The sequence below is a fragment of the Chlorocebus sabaeus genome, chromosome 21 (assembly GCF_047675955.1).
Source record: "Chlorocebus sabaeus isolate Y175 chromosome 21, mChlSab1.0.hap1, whole genome shotgun sequence".
Classification (NCBI taxonomy): Eukaryota; Metazoa; Chordata; class Mammalia; order Primates; family Cercopithecidae; genus Chlorocebus; species Chlorocebus sabaeus.
Window position 1 is genome coordinate 60,887,037 of NC_132924.1, and position 18,423 is coordinate 60,905,459.

General features: G+C 37.1%; 1 protein-coding gene across 5 annotated transcripts in view; it reads right to left on the reverse strand.

The window, feature by feature from the left end:
- Positions 1-18,423, reverse strand: part of AKAP9 (A-kinase anchoring protein 9) — a 171,501-nt gene that overhangs the window by 136,589 nt on the left and 16,489 nt on the right. For all 5 annotated transcript variants that reach the window (XR_012090367.1, XM_073009135.1, XM_073009134.1 and 2 more), the window contains exon 2: positions 2,924-3,181. Coding sequence is in view for 4 of the 5 variants with exons in the window: in XM_073009135.1 (XP_072865236.1) it covers positions 2,924-3,181 (258 nt within the window). In the remaining variant the exon portion in view is untranslated. The remainder of the gene's footprint in view (positions 1-2,923; positions 3,182-18,423) is intronic.

The following is an 18,423-nucleotide window of genomic DNA, read 5'->3' on the forward strand; positions in this document are numbered from 1 at the left end:
TAATGGTTTTCATATTAAAGTCATTGCAAATAGACACAAAAAAAGCATTTAACAAAACTCAACACTCAGTTTGGGAGCACTGCCTCATGCCTATAATCCTAGCACTTTGGGAGGCTGAAGCAGGCAATCACTTGAATCCAGGAGTTCAAGACCAGCCTGGGCAACATGGCAAAACTCTGTCTCTACAAAAAAATACGCAAATTAGCTGGGTGTGGTGGCATGGGCCTGTACTTCCAGCTACTTGTGGGGGCTAAGGTGGGAGGATCACTGGAGCCTAGGAGGTTGAGGCTGCAGTGAGCCTGAGTGCGCCACTGCATGCCAGCCTGGACAACAGAGTGAGATCCTGTCTCAAAAAACAATAAAATAGGCCGGGCGCGGTGGCTCAAGCCTGTAATCCCAGCACTTTGGGAGGCTGAGACGGGCGGATCACGAGGTCAGGAGATCGAGACCATCCTGGCTAACACGGTGAAACCCCGTCTCTATTAAAATATACAAAAAACTAGCCGGGCGAGGTGGCGGGCGCCTGTAGTCCCAGCTACTCGGGAGGCTGAGGCAGGAGAATGGCATGAACCCGGAAGGCGGAGCTTGCAGTGGGCTGAGATCCGGCCACTGCACTCCAGCCTGGGCGACAGAGCGAGACTCCGTCTCAAAAAACAACAACAACAACAACAACAACAAAAAACAATAAAATAAATGGCTGGGCACGGTGGCTAACGCCTGTAGTCCCGGCACTTTGGGAGGCTGAGGTGGACGTTATCACTTGGGGTCAGGAGTTCAAGACCACCTTGGCCAACATGGTGAAACCCCATGTCTACTAAAAATACAAAAATCAGTTGGGTGTGATGGCTCACAATCCCAACTACTCAGGAGGCTGAGGCAGGAGAATTGCTTGAACCTGGGAGGTGGAGGCTGCAGTGAGCTGAGATCACCCCACTGCACTCCAGCTTAGGCGACAAAGTGAGACTTTGTCTCAAAAAAAATAAATAAATAAGAATACAAAATAAAAACCAAACAAAAAAACCCTCAACATTTCTTCATAATGAAAACACTTAATGAACTAGGAATAAAAGGGAACCTCCTCAATCCGATAAAGGATAGTTACCAAAAAGAAAAAAAAAAGCTAATATAAAACTCAATGGTTAAAAAAAAACCTGAATGCTTTCCCCTTATTATGAGAAACAATACAAGGATGTCTGCTTTCACCACTTGTTTTCAACATTGTCCTATATCTTCCAGCTATGGCAATTAGAAACAAGAAAAAAAGAGCATCAACATTGGAAAGGAAGAAGTTAAACATTTCTAGTTTAGTTGCAGATAACATGATCTTGTACACAGGGAAAATCCAAGGAATTCACACACACACACACACACACACACACACACACACACACACACACAAACCTATTAGAACTTACAGATGAGTTAGTTCTGCAAGGGTACAGGATACAAGATCAATATACAAATGTAGTTGTATTTCTATACATGGATAATGAACAATCAGAAAATAAAGTTAAGAATACAATTATATTTAAAATCACAGTAAAAAGCAGTAAAATGCTTAGAAATAAAACAGCAATAAAATGCTTGGTGGCCAGGCATAGTGGCTCATGCCTATAAATAATACTTCACAGGCATAAGCACTTTGGAGCCAGAGCAGGAGGATCGCTTGAATCTCGGAATTCGAGACCAGCCCGGGCACAGAGTGAGGCCACGTTTCCACAAAAAAAATAAAAATAAAATAACCAAAACAAGGCCAAGTACGGTGGCTCATGCCTGTAATCCCAGGACTTTGGGAGGCCAAGGTGGGTGGATCTCCTGAGCTCAGGAGTTTGAGACCAGCCTGGGCAACATGGCGAAATCCCATCTCTACCAAAAATACAAAACGTTAGCCAGGTGTGGTAGCATGCACCTGTGGTCCCCGCTAGTCAGGAGGCTGAGGTGGGAGGATGGCTTGGACCTGGGTGTCAGAGGTTGCAGTGAGCCAAGATGGTGCCACTGCACTCCAACCTGGGTGACAGAGTGAGACCCCATCTCAAAAAGTAAATAAATAAAAATTTTTTTAAAATGCTTGAGAGTATATTTAACAAAACAAATGTAAGACATTTACACTGAAAACTAACTACAAGATAACATTAAAAAAAAACTAAAAACCTAAATAAATAAAAAATCCTGCATTCATAGGTTGAAAATTTAATATTGTTAAGATGACAAAACAGATTCAATGCAATCCCTGTCAAAATCCTTGGTGTTTTTAATGCAGAAACAGAAAAACCTGACCCTAAAATTGATACAGAAATGCAAGGCAATGACCAAAACAATCCAAAAAAGAAGAAAGTTGGAAGACTCACACTTACTGATTTCAAAACTTGTTATAAAGCTACATTAATCAAGACTTGGGGGCATAGTAGCAACGGCTAAACATACAGATCTACAGAATATAACTGAGGGAATAAATATAAACCCTCACCTTTATATTCACTGTCAGTTCATTGGGAAAAGAATAATCTTTTCAACAAATGGTGTTGGTACAACTGGATAGTCACAAACAAACAAAAATGAAGTTGGACACCTATCTCCCATACTAGCAAAGGCCTAATCATAGCACACTGCATATCTTTAAATCTGCCTTCTCCACTAGAATACTTTTCCTAAAGGGCAGCGACAATCATATCCATCTTTGTAACACTGGTGCTCAATCTTTGGTGTACTGCAGTTGTTCAACAATGTTAAATTAAACTCACAAAACTCCCTCTTTGAGGTGACAAAATATTTTAGCTACGACTGTTTAGTTACCATACTACTAAAACGTTCAAAATGATATAAAAATCAAGATCAAATTGTGCATAGTTGCTAATGACTGTTGTTATTATGACTGCTTTACATTGAGAACCATAAATGATTAAAAATCTGGGAGAATACTTACTTCCACAGAGAAGACCTGCTCATGACTGGTTATTTCTCCACTAGGTAGAGTTCTCATTACTGTAGATTCAGGAGTCACAGTTGATTCTACTCTCTGAGAACTATTTATGTACATTTCATCACACTGTGATTGATCAACATTCAAATCATGGTGTGCTGACACATCATGTTTACCGCTTGTCGTTTTTCTCTTTTTTTTCTGCTTCTTAGAAGGATTCTGCCCATCCGATTGAGCTTTTCTTTGTCGAAACTGGGCAAGCTAAGAAAAAAAATTACCATTATTGTCAAAGATAATTTTTCTTTATTGCCACCAAGAAAAAAGCAGCTTTGGGAGTCTCTCTTTTAAAGACCAAACTATCACTAAAAAAAAATGATGACAAAATGAAGAACAATTATTACAGTCTTTAATGTAACTACTGGAATGCAAAGAAACATTTCTGAATAAACCTACTGAAATATTGAGGGGTAAGAATTGAAAACGTCATGTCTAAATAAAAGAAAATTCGCCCAGAATTAGGCAGAATGAGGGAAATCAGGCACTGTCATTCACTGCTTGGTGAGAATATAATCTTACCAAGATTTTATTTTATTTTTACTTTTTGAGACAGGGTCTTACTCTGTCACCCAGCCTAGAGTACAGCAGCACCATCACAGCTCACCTCAACCTTCTGGGCTCAACGGGTCCTCCCACCTCAGCCCCCAAGTAGCTGGAACTACAGGAACATGTCATCACACCTGGCTAATTTAATTCTTGTATTTTTTTGTACAGACAGGTTTCTGCCATGTTGCCCAGGCTGGGCTTCAACTCCCAGACTCAAGCAATCCATCTGCCTCAGCCTCCCCATAATGCTGGGATTATAGACGTGAGCCACTGTGCTAGCCAATTTCTGGATTTTAGATTATATGAAGACACACACACATACACACACGCACACACAGAGCACTAAATGAATTTGCTTTCTGGAATTTCTGGGTCTTCTATTACTGTACACTAAAAACATTTAGTTCATGCAAAAAGATGTAGCTATATAAAGTGGTCACTGCAGCCTTATTTATAATGGGAAAAAAACTGGAAATAAATATCAAACAGCAGTGCTTTCTGGCCCTTAATCGTTTACATATCATCATCAGGATTTTTGTCCTATCCTAGAGCCACCTTTATGTATCATTTACTTAACATGTTTTAACCAATGTAGTTTTCTTATTTAAATTTATTTTAAGAACAGAGGCTTCTATTAGGTCAGTACAAAAACTGCAATTGCTTTTGCACTGACCTAATAGCCCCAAAATGGCGGCATAGAAGCAAGTTGCCTTCACTCCCCCTCACAGAAAACCAAAAACAAATATACAGCGCCTAGATTATTACTGGCAATATCCCAGAACTCAAATATGAGGAAAAAAAATAGTATTCAAGACCACAGAGAAGTGAAAAAACTCTGAGCAGAAGTGAAAAGAATTAGACTTTGATTTTCCTGATTCCCATTCTCCTAATCTGCCCAGCACCAAACATGGAAAATATCCCCTGACTCACGGTTTCTACACTGGAAAAAGTAAGATCAAGGTGGACAACCAGCTTCCCCATCAACTTGGGCTCCTTGACAGGAGATCTGTTCCTGGCTCAACTCATGGGAAGTACTGGGAATATCTGAAGGGAGAAATATGCCTAACAGCCAGAGGCAAAGTGGGAATGCAAGACTACCATTCCCAGCCCTGAAAAACCCTGCTTTGTAACTTGGCCAAAGGAGACGCCAAATTAGACTGGCTGTTCAGCAGCATCACACTGTAAGAGGTTCATGCCACATGTCCTCTGGGCACGAGCCCCTAGCCAGCCTAGGGGCCTTTGGGACCTTACCATCAAGGATGGATAACACTGATTGTTTACTAGAACTGAGGCAAACTGGGGCTACAGGCATCATATGCATTATATTATGGAGTACTGAAATGGAGGCAGTGACATACTGCAAAAATAAAAGACAGCAAAACATGAAAGATTCTCTAAGCAAACACATCCAGTAAAAGCTAAAACAAGCCAGACAGAGAAGACTAGAATAAATAACAAAATCTTCACTTTAAAAACATAGACATATATCCACAAGAAACAACAACAAATGGGAAACCTTGACTTAGTCAAATGGACAATGCAAAGAACTAGTGAATGACCCTAACAAGAGAGAAATATGTGAAGTCTGTGAACAAGAATTCAAAATAGCAGTTTAAAGGAAACTTAGTGATCTCCATAACACAGAAAAGCAATTCAGAAATTTATTAGAAAAATTTAACAAAGATTAAAATTTTTTAATGAATCAAACAGAAATTCTGGAACTAAGAAACAGATTTGCTGAACAGAAAGAATCATTAGAGGCTTTCAACAGGAGAATGGATCAAACAGAAAAAAGAATCAGTGAGCTCAAAGACAGGCTACTTAAAAATACACAGAGGAGAAAAAAGAAAGAATGAAAAGGAACAAAGATCACCTACAAGATACAGAAAATTACCTCGAAAGATCAAATCTAAGAATTATCAGTGTTCAAAGGGAGTTCTAGTCTTCACTGTCTGGCTTGTTTTGTTTTTTACTGAATGTGATCACTCAGAGAGTCTTTGTAATTTATGTATTGTTTTTGTATCTTTTTTTTGTACTATGTCACTGCCTGTTCTTCGGCACTACATAATATAATGCCTAACTATAATGCAAGGGGAGAGAAATCTTATTCAACAAATAATAAAAACTTTCCAAAACCGGAGAAAGAGATAAAATATCCAGGTATAGGGACATAGAGAACAAGGCAGATTTGACCCAAAAAAGATTACTCCAAAGCATGTAATAATCAAACTCTCAATGGTCAAGGACAAAGAGAGGATCCTAGAAGTGGCAAAAGAAAAGAAGCAAACAAGGCATTAAAGAGCTGTACAAAAGAGTTACAATTTGTCTGGCAACAGACTTCTAAACAGATACCAGAGAGGTCGTACAGGAGGAAGAAACCATATAGGAGGATGTGGGACAACACGTTCAAAGTGCTGAAGGAAAAAAATAGCCACCCAAAGATACTGTATTCAGCAAAGTTATCCTTCAAATACAAAGAAGAGGAATAAAGTCTTTCACAGACAAACAAAAGCTGAGAGAATTCACTAACACAGACCTGTCTGACAAGAAAAGCTAAAGAGAGTTCTTCAACCTGAAAGAAAAAAACACTAATGTGAAAAAACAAAACATGTAAAGGTATACAACCCACGAGTAAAATTAAGTACATGGACAAACCCACAATACTCTAGTACTGTAATTGTGGTGTAGCGCCCACTCATAACTCTAGGATGAAGTCCAAAAGACAAACCTGCCAAAAACATTAATAGCTATAGCATCTTATTAAGAAATGGGCAATATAAAAACATGTAAATTGAGACAAAATAAAGTCAAAATGTGGAGGGAATGGAGTTAGAGTATAGAGGGGTTTTTTTTCTTTTTTTCTTTTGTTTCTATTCTTTTCTTTGTGATCCAAGGTAAGCTGTCATCTCGTTAAAATAACTTCTTGAACCTATGTCTTTTTAAGTCTCATGGTAACCACAATGCCAAAAACTGTACTATATTCACTACAAATAAAAATCAACAAATTAAAACATACTACCAGAAAAAAAAGATCACTTAACTTCAAAGAAAGAGAGTAAGAAAGGAAGAGAGGAATTAAAAAACAATCAGAAAACAAGCAACAAAATAGCACTAGTAAGACCTCACTTATTAATAATAATACTGAATGTAAATACACTCAATTCTTCAGTTAAAATGGTGAAAGTGGCTGAATTAATACAGAAGTAAGACCTAACCATAAGCTGCCCACAAAAAACCCACTTCGCCTATTAAGAACATGCACAGACTGAAAGTGAAGGGGTGGAAAAGGATATTCCATGCAACTGGACACCAAAAAAGAACGGGAGTAGCTATACTTATATCAGATAAAATAGGCTACCAGTCAAGACTATAAAAAGAGACAAAGAAGGTCATTATATAATGATAAAGGGTCAATTCAGCAAGAGTATATAACTATTATAAATATCTATGCACCCAGCACCACAGCTCCCAAGCATAAAATGCAAGTATTAATAGATCTAAAGGGAGAGACAGACTGCAATACAATAATAGTAGGAAACTTAAATACCCCAATCCCGGTATTGGACAGATCATCCCAAGAGAAAATTAAAGAAAACATCAGAATTAAAATATACACTATGCCAAATAGGCCAGACTGATATTTACAGAACATTTCACCCAACTCCTGAAGAGTATTCTTTTCATCAGTATATGGAACATTCTCCAGAATAGACCATATATTAGGTCATAAAACAAGTCTCAACAAATTCCAAAGGTAGAAATCATATCAAGTATCGTTTCTGACCATAATGGAATAAAACTAAAAATCAGTCACAAGAAGAACCTCAGAAAACACAAACAAATAATAATTAAGCAAGTTCCTGCTGGGCATGGTGGCTCATGTCTGTAATCCCAGTACTTTGAGTGGCTGAGGTGGGATGACTGCTTGAGCCCAGGAGTTCAAAACAAACCTGGACAACAAGATTTCACTTTGTTGCCCAGGTTGGTCTCAAACCTACAAAAATTCAAAACATTGGCTAGGCATGGTGTCCCACGCCTGTGGTCCCAGCTACTTCAGAGGCTCAGACAGGAGGATCGCTTGAGCCCAGGAGGTCCATTGCACTCCAGCCTGGGCAACAGAGAAAGGCCCTGTCTCAAAAAACAAAACAAACAAACAAACAAAAAACCAACATATTCCTGCAGGGCAAATGGGTTCATGACAAAATTAAAAGGGCAATTTTTAAATTTCCTGAAAGAAACGAAAATGGAAATACAACATACCAAAATCTAGGTGATAAAGCAAAAGCAGTACTGAGAGGGAAATTTATACCAATAAAACAATACGAGAAAGACTTCAAACAAACAACCAAACAATGCACTGCAAGGAACTAGAAAACCAAGAACAAACCAAACCCAAAATTAGTAGAAGAAAAGAAATAATAAAAATCAGAGCAGAGACAAATGAAATTGAGGCCAAAACAGTCAATACAGAAGTCAATGAAACAAAAAGTTGCTTTTCTGAAAACATAAACAAAATCAACAAACCTTTAGTTATACTAATTGTCACAAAAGGAGAAAGGTCAAATAAAATCAGAAATGAAAAAGAAGATATAAAAACTGAGACCACAGAAATACAAAAATCATTACAGACTATTACAAACAACTATATGCTAACAAATTCAAAAACCTAGAAGAAAAAGATAAATAAATTCCTGGACACATAGAACCCACCAAAATTGAACCATGAAGAAATAGAAAACCTCAACAAACCAATAATGAAATCGAAGCCTCAATAAAAAGTCTCTCATCAAGCTGGGAGTGGTGGCTCACACCTGTAATCTCAGCACTTTCAGAGGCCGAAGTAAGCAGATTGCTTGAGCATGACTCAGGAGTTTGAGACCAGCCTGGGCAACATGGCAAAATCTCGTCTCTACCAAAATACAAAAAAATTAACCAGGCATGGTGGCACATGCCTGTGGTCCCAGCTACTTGGGAGGCTGACATGGGAAGACGGCTTGAGCCCAGGAGGCAGAGGTTGCAGTAACCTGTGAACACACCACTGCACTCCAGCCTCACAACAGAATGAGACCCAATCTCACACACACACACACACACACACACACACACACACAGAGTCTCCCATCAAAGAAAAGCCCAGGACTTGATGGCTTCACTTCTGAATTCTACCAAACATTTGAAGAAAGAATAACAATTCTCCACAAACCATTATGGAAAACAGTATGGCAATTCCTCAAGGATCTAGAACTAGATGTACCATATGACCCAGCCATCCCATTACTGGGTATATACCCAAAGGATTATAAATCATGCTGCTATAAAGACACATGCACACGTGTGTTTATTGTGGCACTATGCACAATAGCAAAGACTTGGAATCAACCCAAATGTCCATCAGTGACAGACTGGATTAAGAAAATGTGGCACATATACACCATGGAATACTATGCAGCCATAAAAAAGGATGAGTTTGTGTCCTTTGTAGGGACATGGATGCAGCTGGAAACCATCATTCTTAGCAAACTATCACAAGAACAGAAAACCAAACACCGCATGTTCTCACTCATAGGTGGGAACTGAATAATGAGATCACTTGGACTCGGGAAGGGGAACATCACACACTGGGGCCTATCACGGGGAGGGGGGAGGGGGGAGGGATTGCATTGGGAGTTATACCTGATGTAAATGACGAGTTGATGGGTGCTGACGAGTTGATTGGTGCAGCACACCAACATGGCACAAGTATACATACGTAACAAACCTGCACGTTATGCACATGTACCCTAGAACTTAACGTATTAAAAAAAAAAAAAAAAAAAAAAAAAAAAAAAACTGAAGAGAAGGGAGTACTTTCCAACTCATTCTATGAAACCAACATTACCCTGATACCAAAACCAGACAAGAACACAACAGAAAAAGAAAACCACAGGCCAATATCACTGATGAACACAGATGCAAAAATCCTCAACAAAATACTAGCAAACTGAATTCAACAACACATTAAAAAGATCATTCACCATGATCAAGTGGGATTCATCCCAAAGATACAAGGATAGTTAAACATGTGCAACTCAACAAATGTGATACATTACATTGAAAGAATCAAGAACAACACCCTATGACCATTTCAATTAATGCTGAAAAAGCATTTAATACAATTCAACATTCCTCAACAAACTGGATACAGAATACCTCAAAATAATAAAGGCCATATATGGCAAACCCATAGCTCATATCACACTGAATGGGGAAAAATTAAAAGCCTTTCTTCTAAATCTGGAACAAGACCAGCAGGTCCACTTTCACGCAACATAATATTGGAAGTCCTGGCCATAGCAACTAAGCAAGAGAAAAAAATAAAGGACAACCAAATTGGAAAAGAAAAGGTCAATTTAGCCTTATTTGCATACAATATGATCATATACTTAGAAAAACCTAAAGACTCCATCAAAAGCTGTTAGAACTGATAAACAAATTCAGTAATAGCAGGATACACAATCAACATACAAAAATCAGTAGCAATTATGTATACCAACAGCAAACAATCTGAAAAAGAAATCAAGAAAATAATCCCATTTACTATAGCTACAAAGAATATAAAATACCCAGAAATCAATTTAATTAAAGAAGTAAAAAATCTATACAAGGAAAACTATAAAACAGTGATGAAAGAAATGAACAGGACATTGAAAAATGGAAAGAAATCCATGTTTGTGGATTAGAAGAATATTGTAAAAATGATACTACCCAAAGCAACTTATAGATTCAATATGATCCCTATTGAAATACCAATGCCATTACTCACAGAAATAGAAAAAACAATCTTAAAATGTTGATAGAAACCACAAAAGATCACAGACAGCCAAAGCAAAAAGCCAAAGCAAAGCTGGAAGCATCACACTACCTGACTTCAAAATATACTACAAAGCCATACTAACAAATCAGCATGGTCTTGGCATAAAAACAGACACACAGACAAATGGAACAAAACAGAGAACCCAGATATAAATTCACACATTTACAGTCAACTCATTTTCTACAAAGGTGCCAAGAATATACAACGTCTAGAAAATAAACATCAGAGTTAAACTACACACTAGACTAAATAGGCTAAACTGATATTTACAAAACATTTCACCCAACTGCTGAAGAATACACATTCTTTTACTCAGCACATGGAACATTCTCCAGAACAGACCATATAGTCTGAGAAAAGGACAATCTCTTCAATAAATGATGCTGGGAAAATTGGATAACCATATGTAGAAGAATGAAACTACATACGTATCTCTTACCACATACAAAAATATCCTATCAAAATGGACTAAAAAATCTAAAACCTGAAACTACTAAAAGAAAACAGTAGAGAAATACTCTAGAACATTGGTATGGGGAAAGTTTTTTTTGTCTCAGATCCCAAGAGCACAGACAACCAAAGCAAAAACAAATGGAACCAGGCTAAAAAGTTTCAGAAGCGTGGTGGCTCACACCTGTAAGCCCAGCACCATGGGCGGCCAAGGCAGGAGAATCACGTGAGCCTGAGAGTTTGAGACTGGCCTGGATAACATAGTGAGACATAGATCTATCACTATAAAAAATAAATAATTAAAAAAATGCTTTCAAACCAAAAAAGCTAAAAAGTTTCTGTACAGCAAAGGAAACAATCAAAACAAAGTGAAGAGACAACTCACAGAATGGGAGAAAATAGCTACAAACTACTCATCTGACAGGGAGTTAACAACAACCAGAATATATAAGAAGTTCAGGCCGGGCGCGGTGGCTCAAGCCTGTAATCCCAGCACTTTGGGAGGCCGAGACGGGCGGATCACGAGGTCAGGAGTTCGAGACCATCCTGGCTAACATGGTGAAACGCCGTCTCTATTAAAAAATACAAAAAGCTAGCCGGGCGAGGTGGCTGGTGCCTGTAGTCCCAGCTACTCGGGAGGCTGAGGCAGGAGAATGGTGTAAACCCGGGAGGCGGAGCTTGCAGTGAGCTGAGATCCGGCCACTGCACTCTAGCTCGGGCGACAGAGCAAGACTCCGTCCCAAAAAAAAAAAAAAAAAAAAAAAAAGAAGTTCAAACAGCTGGACAGCAAAAGAGCAAATAATCTGACTAAAACATGGGCAAAAGGTCTGAATAGACATTTCTCAAAAGAATACAAGTGGCCAACAAGTATATGAAACAATGCTCAATGTTACTAATCATCGGAGAATTGCAAATCAAAACCACCATGATGTATTATCTCACTGCAGTTAAACTGACTTTTATCAAAAAGACAGGGAATAACAGATGCAGGGGAGGATGTGGAAGGAGATGAACCCTTGTATACTGTTAACAGAAATGTAAATCAGCACAGCCACTATGGAAAACTGTATGGAGGATTTCTAAAAAACTAAAAATAGAACTATCATAGGATCCAGCAATTCCCCTACTGGGTATATATTCAAAAGAAAGGAAATCAACATATAAAGGAGATATCTGCATTCCCATTTTTTTTTTGTAGTAGTAGTAGTCACAATAGCTAAAATATGAAATTAGCCTAAGTGCAAATCAATTGATAAACCGATAAAGAAAATGTGGTATGTATACAATGGAATATTATTCAGTCACAAAAAAAAACAAATTGTCATTTGCAGCACCACGGACACAACTGGAGGACATTATGTTAAGTGAATTAAGCACAGAAAGACAAATATCACATGTTCTCACTCATATATGGGAGGTGAAAAAGTAGACGAAAATAGTGAGTAGACTGGTGGTTACCAGAGACTGGGAAGGGTAGGAGGGTGGAGAAGATAAAGAGGGGCTGACAATGGGTACAAAGAAGAGTTTCACAGAAGAAATAAAACCTAGTATTTGATAGATTGGTAGGGTGACTACAGTTTACAAAAATCTACTGAATATTTCAAAATACCTAGAAGAAAATAATTTGAATATTTCTAAAAAATATTTGAATATCCAATTAAAGGTAACGGACATCCCAATTACACTGATTTGATCTTTACAAACTATATGAGTGCATTAAATTATCACATGCATTCCCAAAATACATACATTACACATCAATAAAAATTTTAAAGTAAATTTATTTTAAAAGGAGACTTTCTATCCCTGGCACAAATTAAATGTCAGTATCACTGTCCTTTCTTTTTTAGAAAAGTAAACAAAAACAAATACAATGTAAAAATTATTAAAATTTTAGTTAGATTTTGTTGAAGGGTATGAGAGAAATGGGCAAGTGTTAAAAGGATGTTAAAGATATACGAGTATCAAACAGACTCTTGGCTATCATAAGCAGATGAACTAAGAAAACTGGCAAACCTCATAGTAACTTTCTTACAATACTATCTAATGTTTTTCTCTATTTTTCTATTTTTTTATTGTTATAGATTTAGAGGGTACAAATCCAGTTTTATTACATAGTGGTGAAGTCTGGGCTTTTAGGGTAGGCATTACCCAAATAGTGTACATTGTACCCATTTATCCAATGTTTTTAATACTGGATCAGGATAGACCTAAAATATCAACACCTAACATCGGATGTATCACATGCTTTAGGCAACACTAGATTAACTATTATGATTCCATATTAAAATATTAATGTAAACCATTATTGCTAACAAAAATGTTCATGACACAGTAGTAGGTATATTACTGCTGTATAATCTATTTTTATGAAAAAATATGTACACCTCTTTATAATTTATTTATTTATTTTATTATTATTATTATTATTTTTGAGACAGAGTCTCGCTGTCGCCCGGGCTGGAGTGCAGTGGCGCGATCTCCCCTCGCTGCAAGCTCCGCCTCCCGGGTTCATGCCGTCCTCTTGCCTCAGCCTCCTAAGTAGCTGGGACTACAGGCGCACGCAGCCACACCAGGCTAATATTTTTTGGGGTTTTTTTGGGGTTTTTTGTGTGTTTTTTTTTTTGAGACGGAGTCTCGCTCTGTCGCCCAGGCTGGAGTGCAGTGGCCGGATCTCAGCTCACTGCAAGCTCCGCCTTCCGGGTTTACGCCATTCTCCTGCCTCAGCCTCCCGAGTAGCTGGGACTACAGGCGCCCGCCACCTCGCCCTGCTAGTTTTTTGTATTTTTAGTAGAGACGGGGTTTCACAGTGTTAGCCAGGATGGTCTCGATCTCCTGACCTCACGATCCACCGGTCTTGGTCTCCCAAAGTGCTGGGATTACAGGCGTGAGCCACCGCGCCCGGCCTGTACACCTCTTTTAACAGAGAAGGCAGGACTCAAACTCACATCCTTCAACAATTATATCTAGCTTGAATTTTAATAACATTGTACTTGTAGGCATAGAGAAACTCTGGAAGAATATAACTAATAACTTCGGTGTATCTCTGGACTTGAGATTACAGGTATTTTTCCTTTTGCTCATGTGAAATTTCCTTTTTTATGCAATAGATTTTCTAATTTTTCTAAGAAGCAACTATTAGCCACCTATTCTTAAATTGAATTTGAGCTGTTTGGTCATTCTGAGAGGAGAGAAACAAAAGAATAAGAAAAAGTGTAAGTTTCTTTGTGCCTTAAAAAAAAGAAATACACCACTAGTATTAATAGATTACTAGTATTAATTAGACCAATTACAACAATGGCCAGAAAACTTATAAAAAATAAAGCAATTTTTAATGATGCTCATATTACTATCAAAATATGTGACAAATATGTTATCTACAGAATAACACACAACATATTTTATACTTATTTTGTCTGCTGTGGATGAAGGAAAGTATATGTATTGTTTACTTAATGAAGACATCTAATTTGTAAATCAGAAATAGCTAATCACTAGCCCAGTAGAATATAAAAATAGATTATATTTAAATTTTTTCCCAGTTATTCAGCAACTACACAGTTATTTCACCTCATGTCTCCTTGAGGAACAGGTGCAAGACCAGTTGCCTCTATCTGTACATTAAGCAACTGGAATGCACTTAAACTACTTTGGAGAACAGCAAATTCATTCTTAAAAATAAACCAACTGGAATACTGCTAAATATATTATCTGTAAATGGAATCAGAATTCTAGGCGCATTGTTTAAAAAGAAAAGATTCCTAAGAGAGAATGCAAAACCAAAAGAAATTAATAGTATTATTGATATTTATGCTCAATTTCAGAAACTTAAAATTCTACATTGTCTGCATTAGAAAATACATTGAGACAGCAAAATATATCAGGGCAAAGATGAAAATTTGGTTTGAGATTGCAACTGTAATTAGGGTATACATAATTTATATTTATTATTTATTCAGATTTGCAAACACATAATATATGAGAAAAAAAAACTTTGCATTATAAAAAGTTCAATTAAAAATCTGAGACAATAATATTCATTATTAAATGAACTTAAAAAGACAATGGATAGATATGGAATAAAAAGAGGAATTTTTCTATTATAGTGCTTAGAATGAATCACTTTTAAGGACATTAAATTACCATGGCATTGTTTTAGGCCTATGTTACTGATTATATGAAGTCATATTATTTTTCAGATTAACCGGAAGGTAAGTTCAATGAGGGTAAGGGCTTTTCTTTTGTTCACTGCTATACATACAAAGCCTAAAATAATATTCAATAAATACATGTTAAGAAAAAATAATTTATCTTTTACAGAAAAGTCACCATTAGGCAATAATTTTAAGCACCACTTCATAGGACTTGAGAACCAAAACAGTCTAACAGGTATATTTAATTCTACTATCTTAAAAACTCATGGTTTCAAAATTAACAAATTTCTAGTTACTTATTAAATGAATTAAAACACAAAAAATTATAATCTCTCTCCTCCACCAAAAGAAAAAAAGCAAAACAGAATTTAAATTCTCAGAAAAATAATACCTACAATAACTTCTTAGCAAGAGTTCTGTTTGGTAAAAATGTGAGAGAGGGAACAAGATTATATATATCCAATTTCTTACATTAATAGATATTTAAGCTATTTACTTTCAATCTGAAAAATGGCAAGCTAGCAGATAAGGAAAAAATTCTACTCAATTAGGTAATCATCTTATACTGAAATGATGTACTTTAAATTTCTGAGAAAACATTTATTCTAAAACATGATGAAAATTCAGACTACAGCCATCTGTGTTTGTTATTTGGAAGCCAATTATAAAAATGTTAACATATGTAGTCACAGAAATAGTTGCAAGATTTACTGGAAAGATATTATGTCCATATATAATTGTCTTTCAAAACTGGTTCGAATCTCAAGCAAATGTCTTACTCTGATCAGAACATGAATAAATGACTTAATACAAATAATAACTGATTCCTTAAACTCAAGATTTTTAACTTAATAAATGATCATTCTGAATAAAACAATGAATTTTCAAAATGCTGTATAAAATATGCCAAGTTCTGGCCGGGTGCGGTGGCTCACACCTATAATCCCTGCAGTTGGGGAGGCTGAGGTGGGCAGATCGTCTGAGGTCAGGAGATGTAGACCAGCCTGACCAACGTGGTGAAACCTCGTCTCTACTAAAAACACAAAAATTAGCCCGGTGTGGTGGTAGGCACCGTAATCCCAGCTACTCTGGAGGCTGAGGCAGGAGAATCACTTAAACCTGGGAGGTGGAGGTTGCAGCGAGCCGAGATGGCACCACTGCACTCCAGCCTGGGCAAAAGAGTGAGACTGTCTCAAAAAAAAAAAGCCAAGTTTTAATAATGTCACTTCAAAAATTCAACTATTTGGAATCTCTTCAGTTTCTTGAGTGTTCATTGTTCATTATGTGCCAGGCACTGTGCTAGACATGTGTCAAAATAATAGTCTACTATTATTTAATAACAGTCCCTCATTTCATCAAGTTATGAGAAATATATGAGAAAAAAGCTAATACACAAATTCATAAACTCAGCAGTCCTATATATATTTAAGGAGGTGGTATGGGAACCTCTCTTGTCCTGATTTCTTCATAGAACGCTTTCCAAAAAGAGATGTGGTTGTAGAGTTTTACCTGTGAAGAAAATAACTTGGCATATGTCAGGTAGTAAGTAGTTTATTTATTCAACAGATATTTATTGACTGTCCACCATGTATGCAACTTTGTGCTAAGGTAAGACATGTAGTGAGGAATAAAAGAGATATAAACCCTACTCTCATGAAATGTAATACAGGTGGGAAAAACAAATTAAATGTAGATAAACACAGAAATGTATCATCTCAAGTGATAAAAAGTGCTTTGAAGAAAAAGGAGAGCCTCAGACAGAAAAGATTTAATTTAGATGGGGTCATGTGGGGAGAAGTCAGGAAATATTGAAAGAATGTGGAAACTGAGATTTAAAGATGAATATGGGTTATCTGTCCAAGATCATAAGCAGTAAGCAGCAAAATAAAATGGAACAACAATATCTGACTCAAAATCCAACTTTCCATTATACCATTTGCTTTCCATGCATTCTCATCTCGCTTTTCATTCATCTGTCATTACAGTACAATCCTAGAACACTAACTTGAACATGAGCAAGTGATATTACCAAACAGACAAGTGCTTTTTTGACAAGACTGGAGAGAAAATAAAAACAAACACGATGACACAAATATACTCTAGAGAGAATGGTACAAAATATTACTTAAATGTGTTACCTAGTTTCTCCAGTATTCAACAATAGCGGTAAATAGAGCTGTTTTTTTTGTTTTTGCTGTAGAAAACTTAAAAAATACTAATTAATTCTAATTATGATGACTATATATACTTGTCAATGCTGCCTTTAAACGTTTTTAATATTCCTTAATGAATGATAAACAAGAATGCTATACAAACAACTACAACAAAACTCCAGTAGCCTAACTAGGGAAATAAAAAGATTATAACAGTTGTCCCAAAGACCATTTGTAAATGAAGTTGAAGTAAGGCAACTGAAAGCAAAGAAGATAAAAGCAACATTTTAAGGATGCTCTAAAGTATTATTAAATACCACAAAGATACAAACTGTTGGAAAATAACAGTGCCAAATAGGCCTGAGGGAATCAGGAATGGAAAAGACCACAGGATTTTATACTATTGAGTGACCAGTTCAGTCCTACTTATAGCCTATAATCTCATTTAATATAATGATATAATTTTTTTTTAATAAAGGTTTTGGACCACCATCATATCTAAAAAGAAAACAAATTCTGCAGCTTAAGGAACCATCTAAATATTGCATATTTTAACACAATTTCATTGCCTGCCACATAAACACAAATGTTTATTTGTTGAAAGAAAATAATGTTTCAAAAAGAGTATGTGCTTTGGGAAGCTAAAGTGGGAAGATCACTTGAGGCTAGGAGTTTGAGGCCAGCCAGAACAGCATAAGAAGATCCATCTCTTAAAAAAGTAAATTAAAAAAAAAGAATTAGCCAGGAGTGGTGGCCCACACCTTTGGTCCCAGCTACTTGAAAGGCTGAGGTGGAAGGACTGCTTGAGTCCAGGAGCGAGGCTGCACTGAGCTAGGATCACATCACTGCACTCCACTCCAGGCTGGGCAACAGAATGAGACCCTATCTCAAAAATAGTAATAATAATAAAATTTAAATTATTTTAAAAACCAAGGTGATATATCAGGTCCATGGTTACACTATTGCACAACCATGCAATGTAACAACATGCAGCTGTCAAAAATAATGTTTTCTTTCTTTTCTTTTTTTTTTTTTTTTGAGACGGAGTCTCACTCTGTCGCCCAGGCTGGAGTGCTGTGGCCGGATCTCAGCTCACTGCAAGCTCCGCCTCTCGGGTTCACGCCATTCTCCTGCCTCAGCCTCCCGAGTAGCTGGGACTACAGGCGCCCGCCAACTCGCCCGGCTAATTTTTTGTATTTTTTAGTAGAGACGGGGTTTCACCGTGTTAGCCTACATGGTCTCGATCTCCTGACCTCGTAATCCGCCCATCTCGGCCTCCCAAAGTGCTGG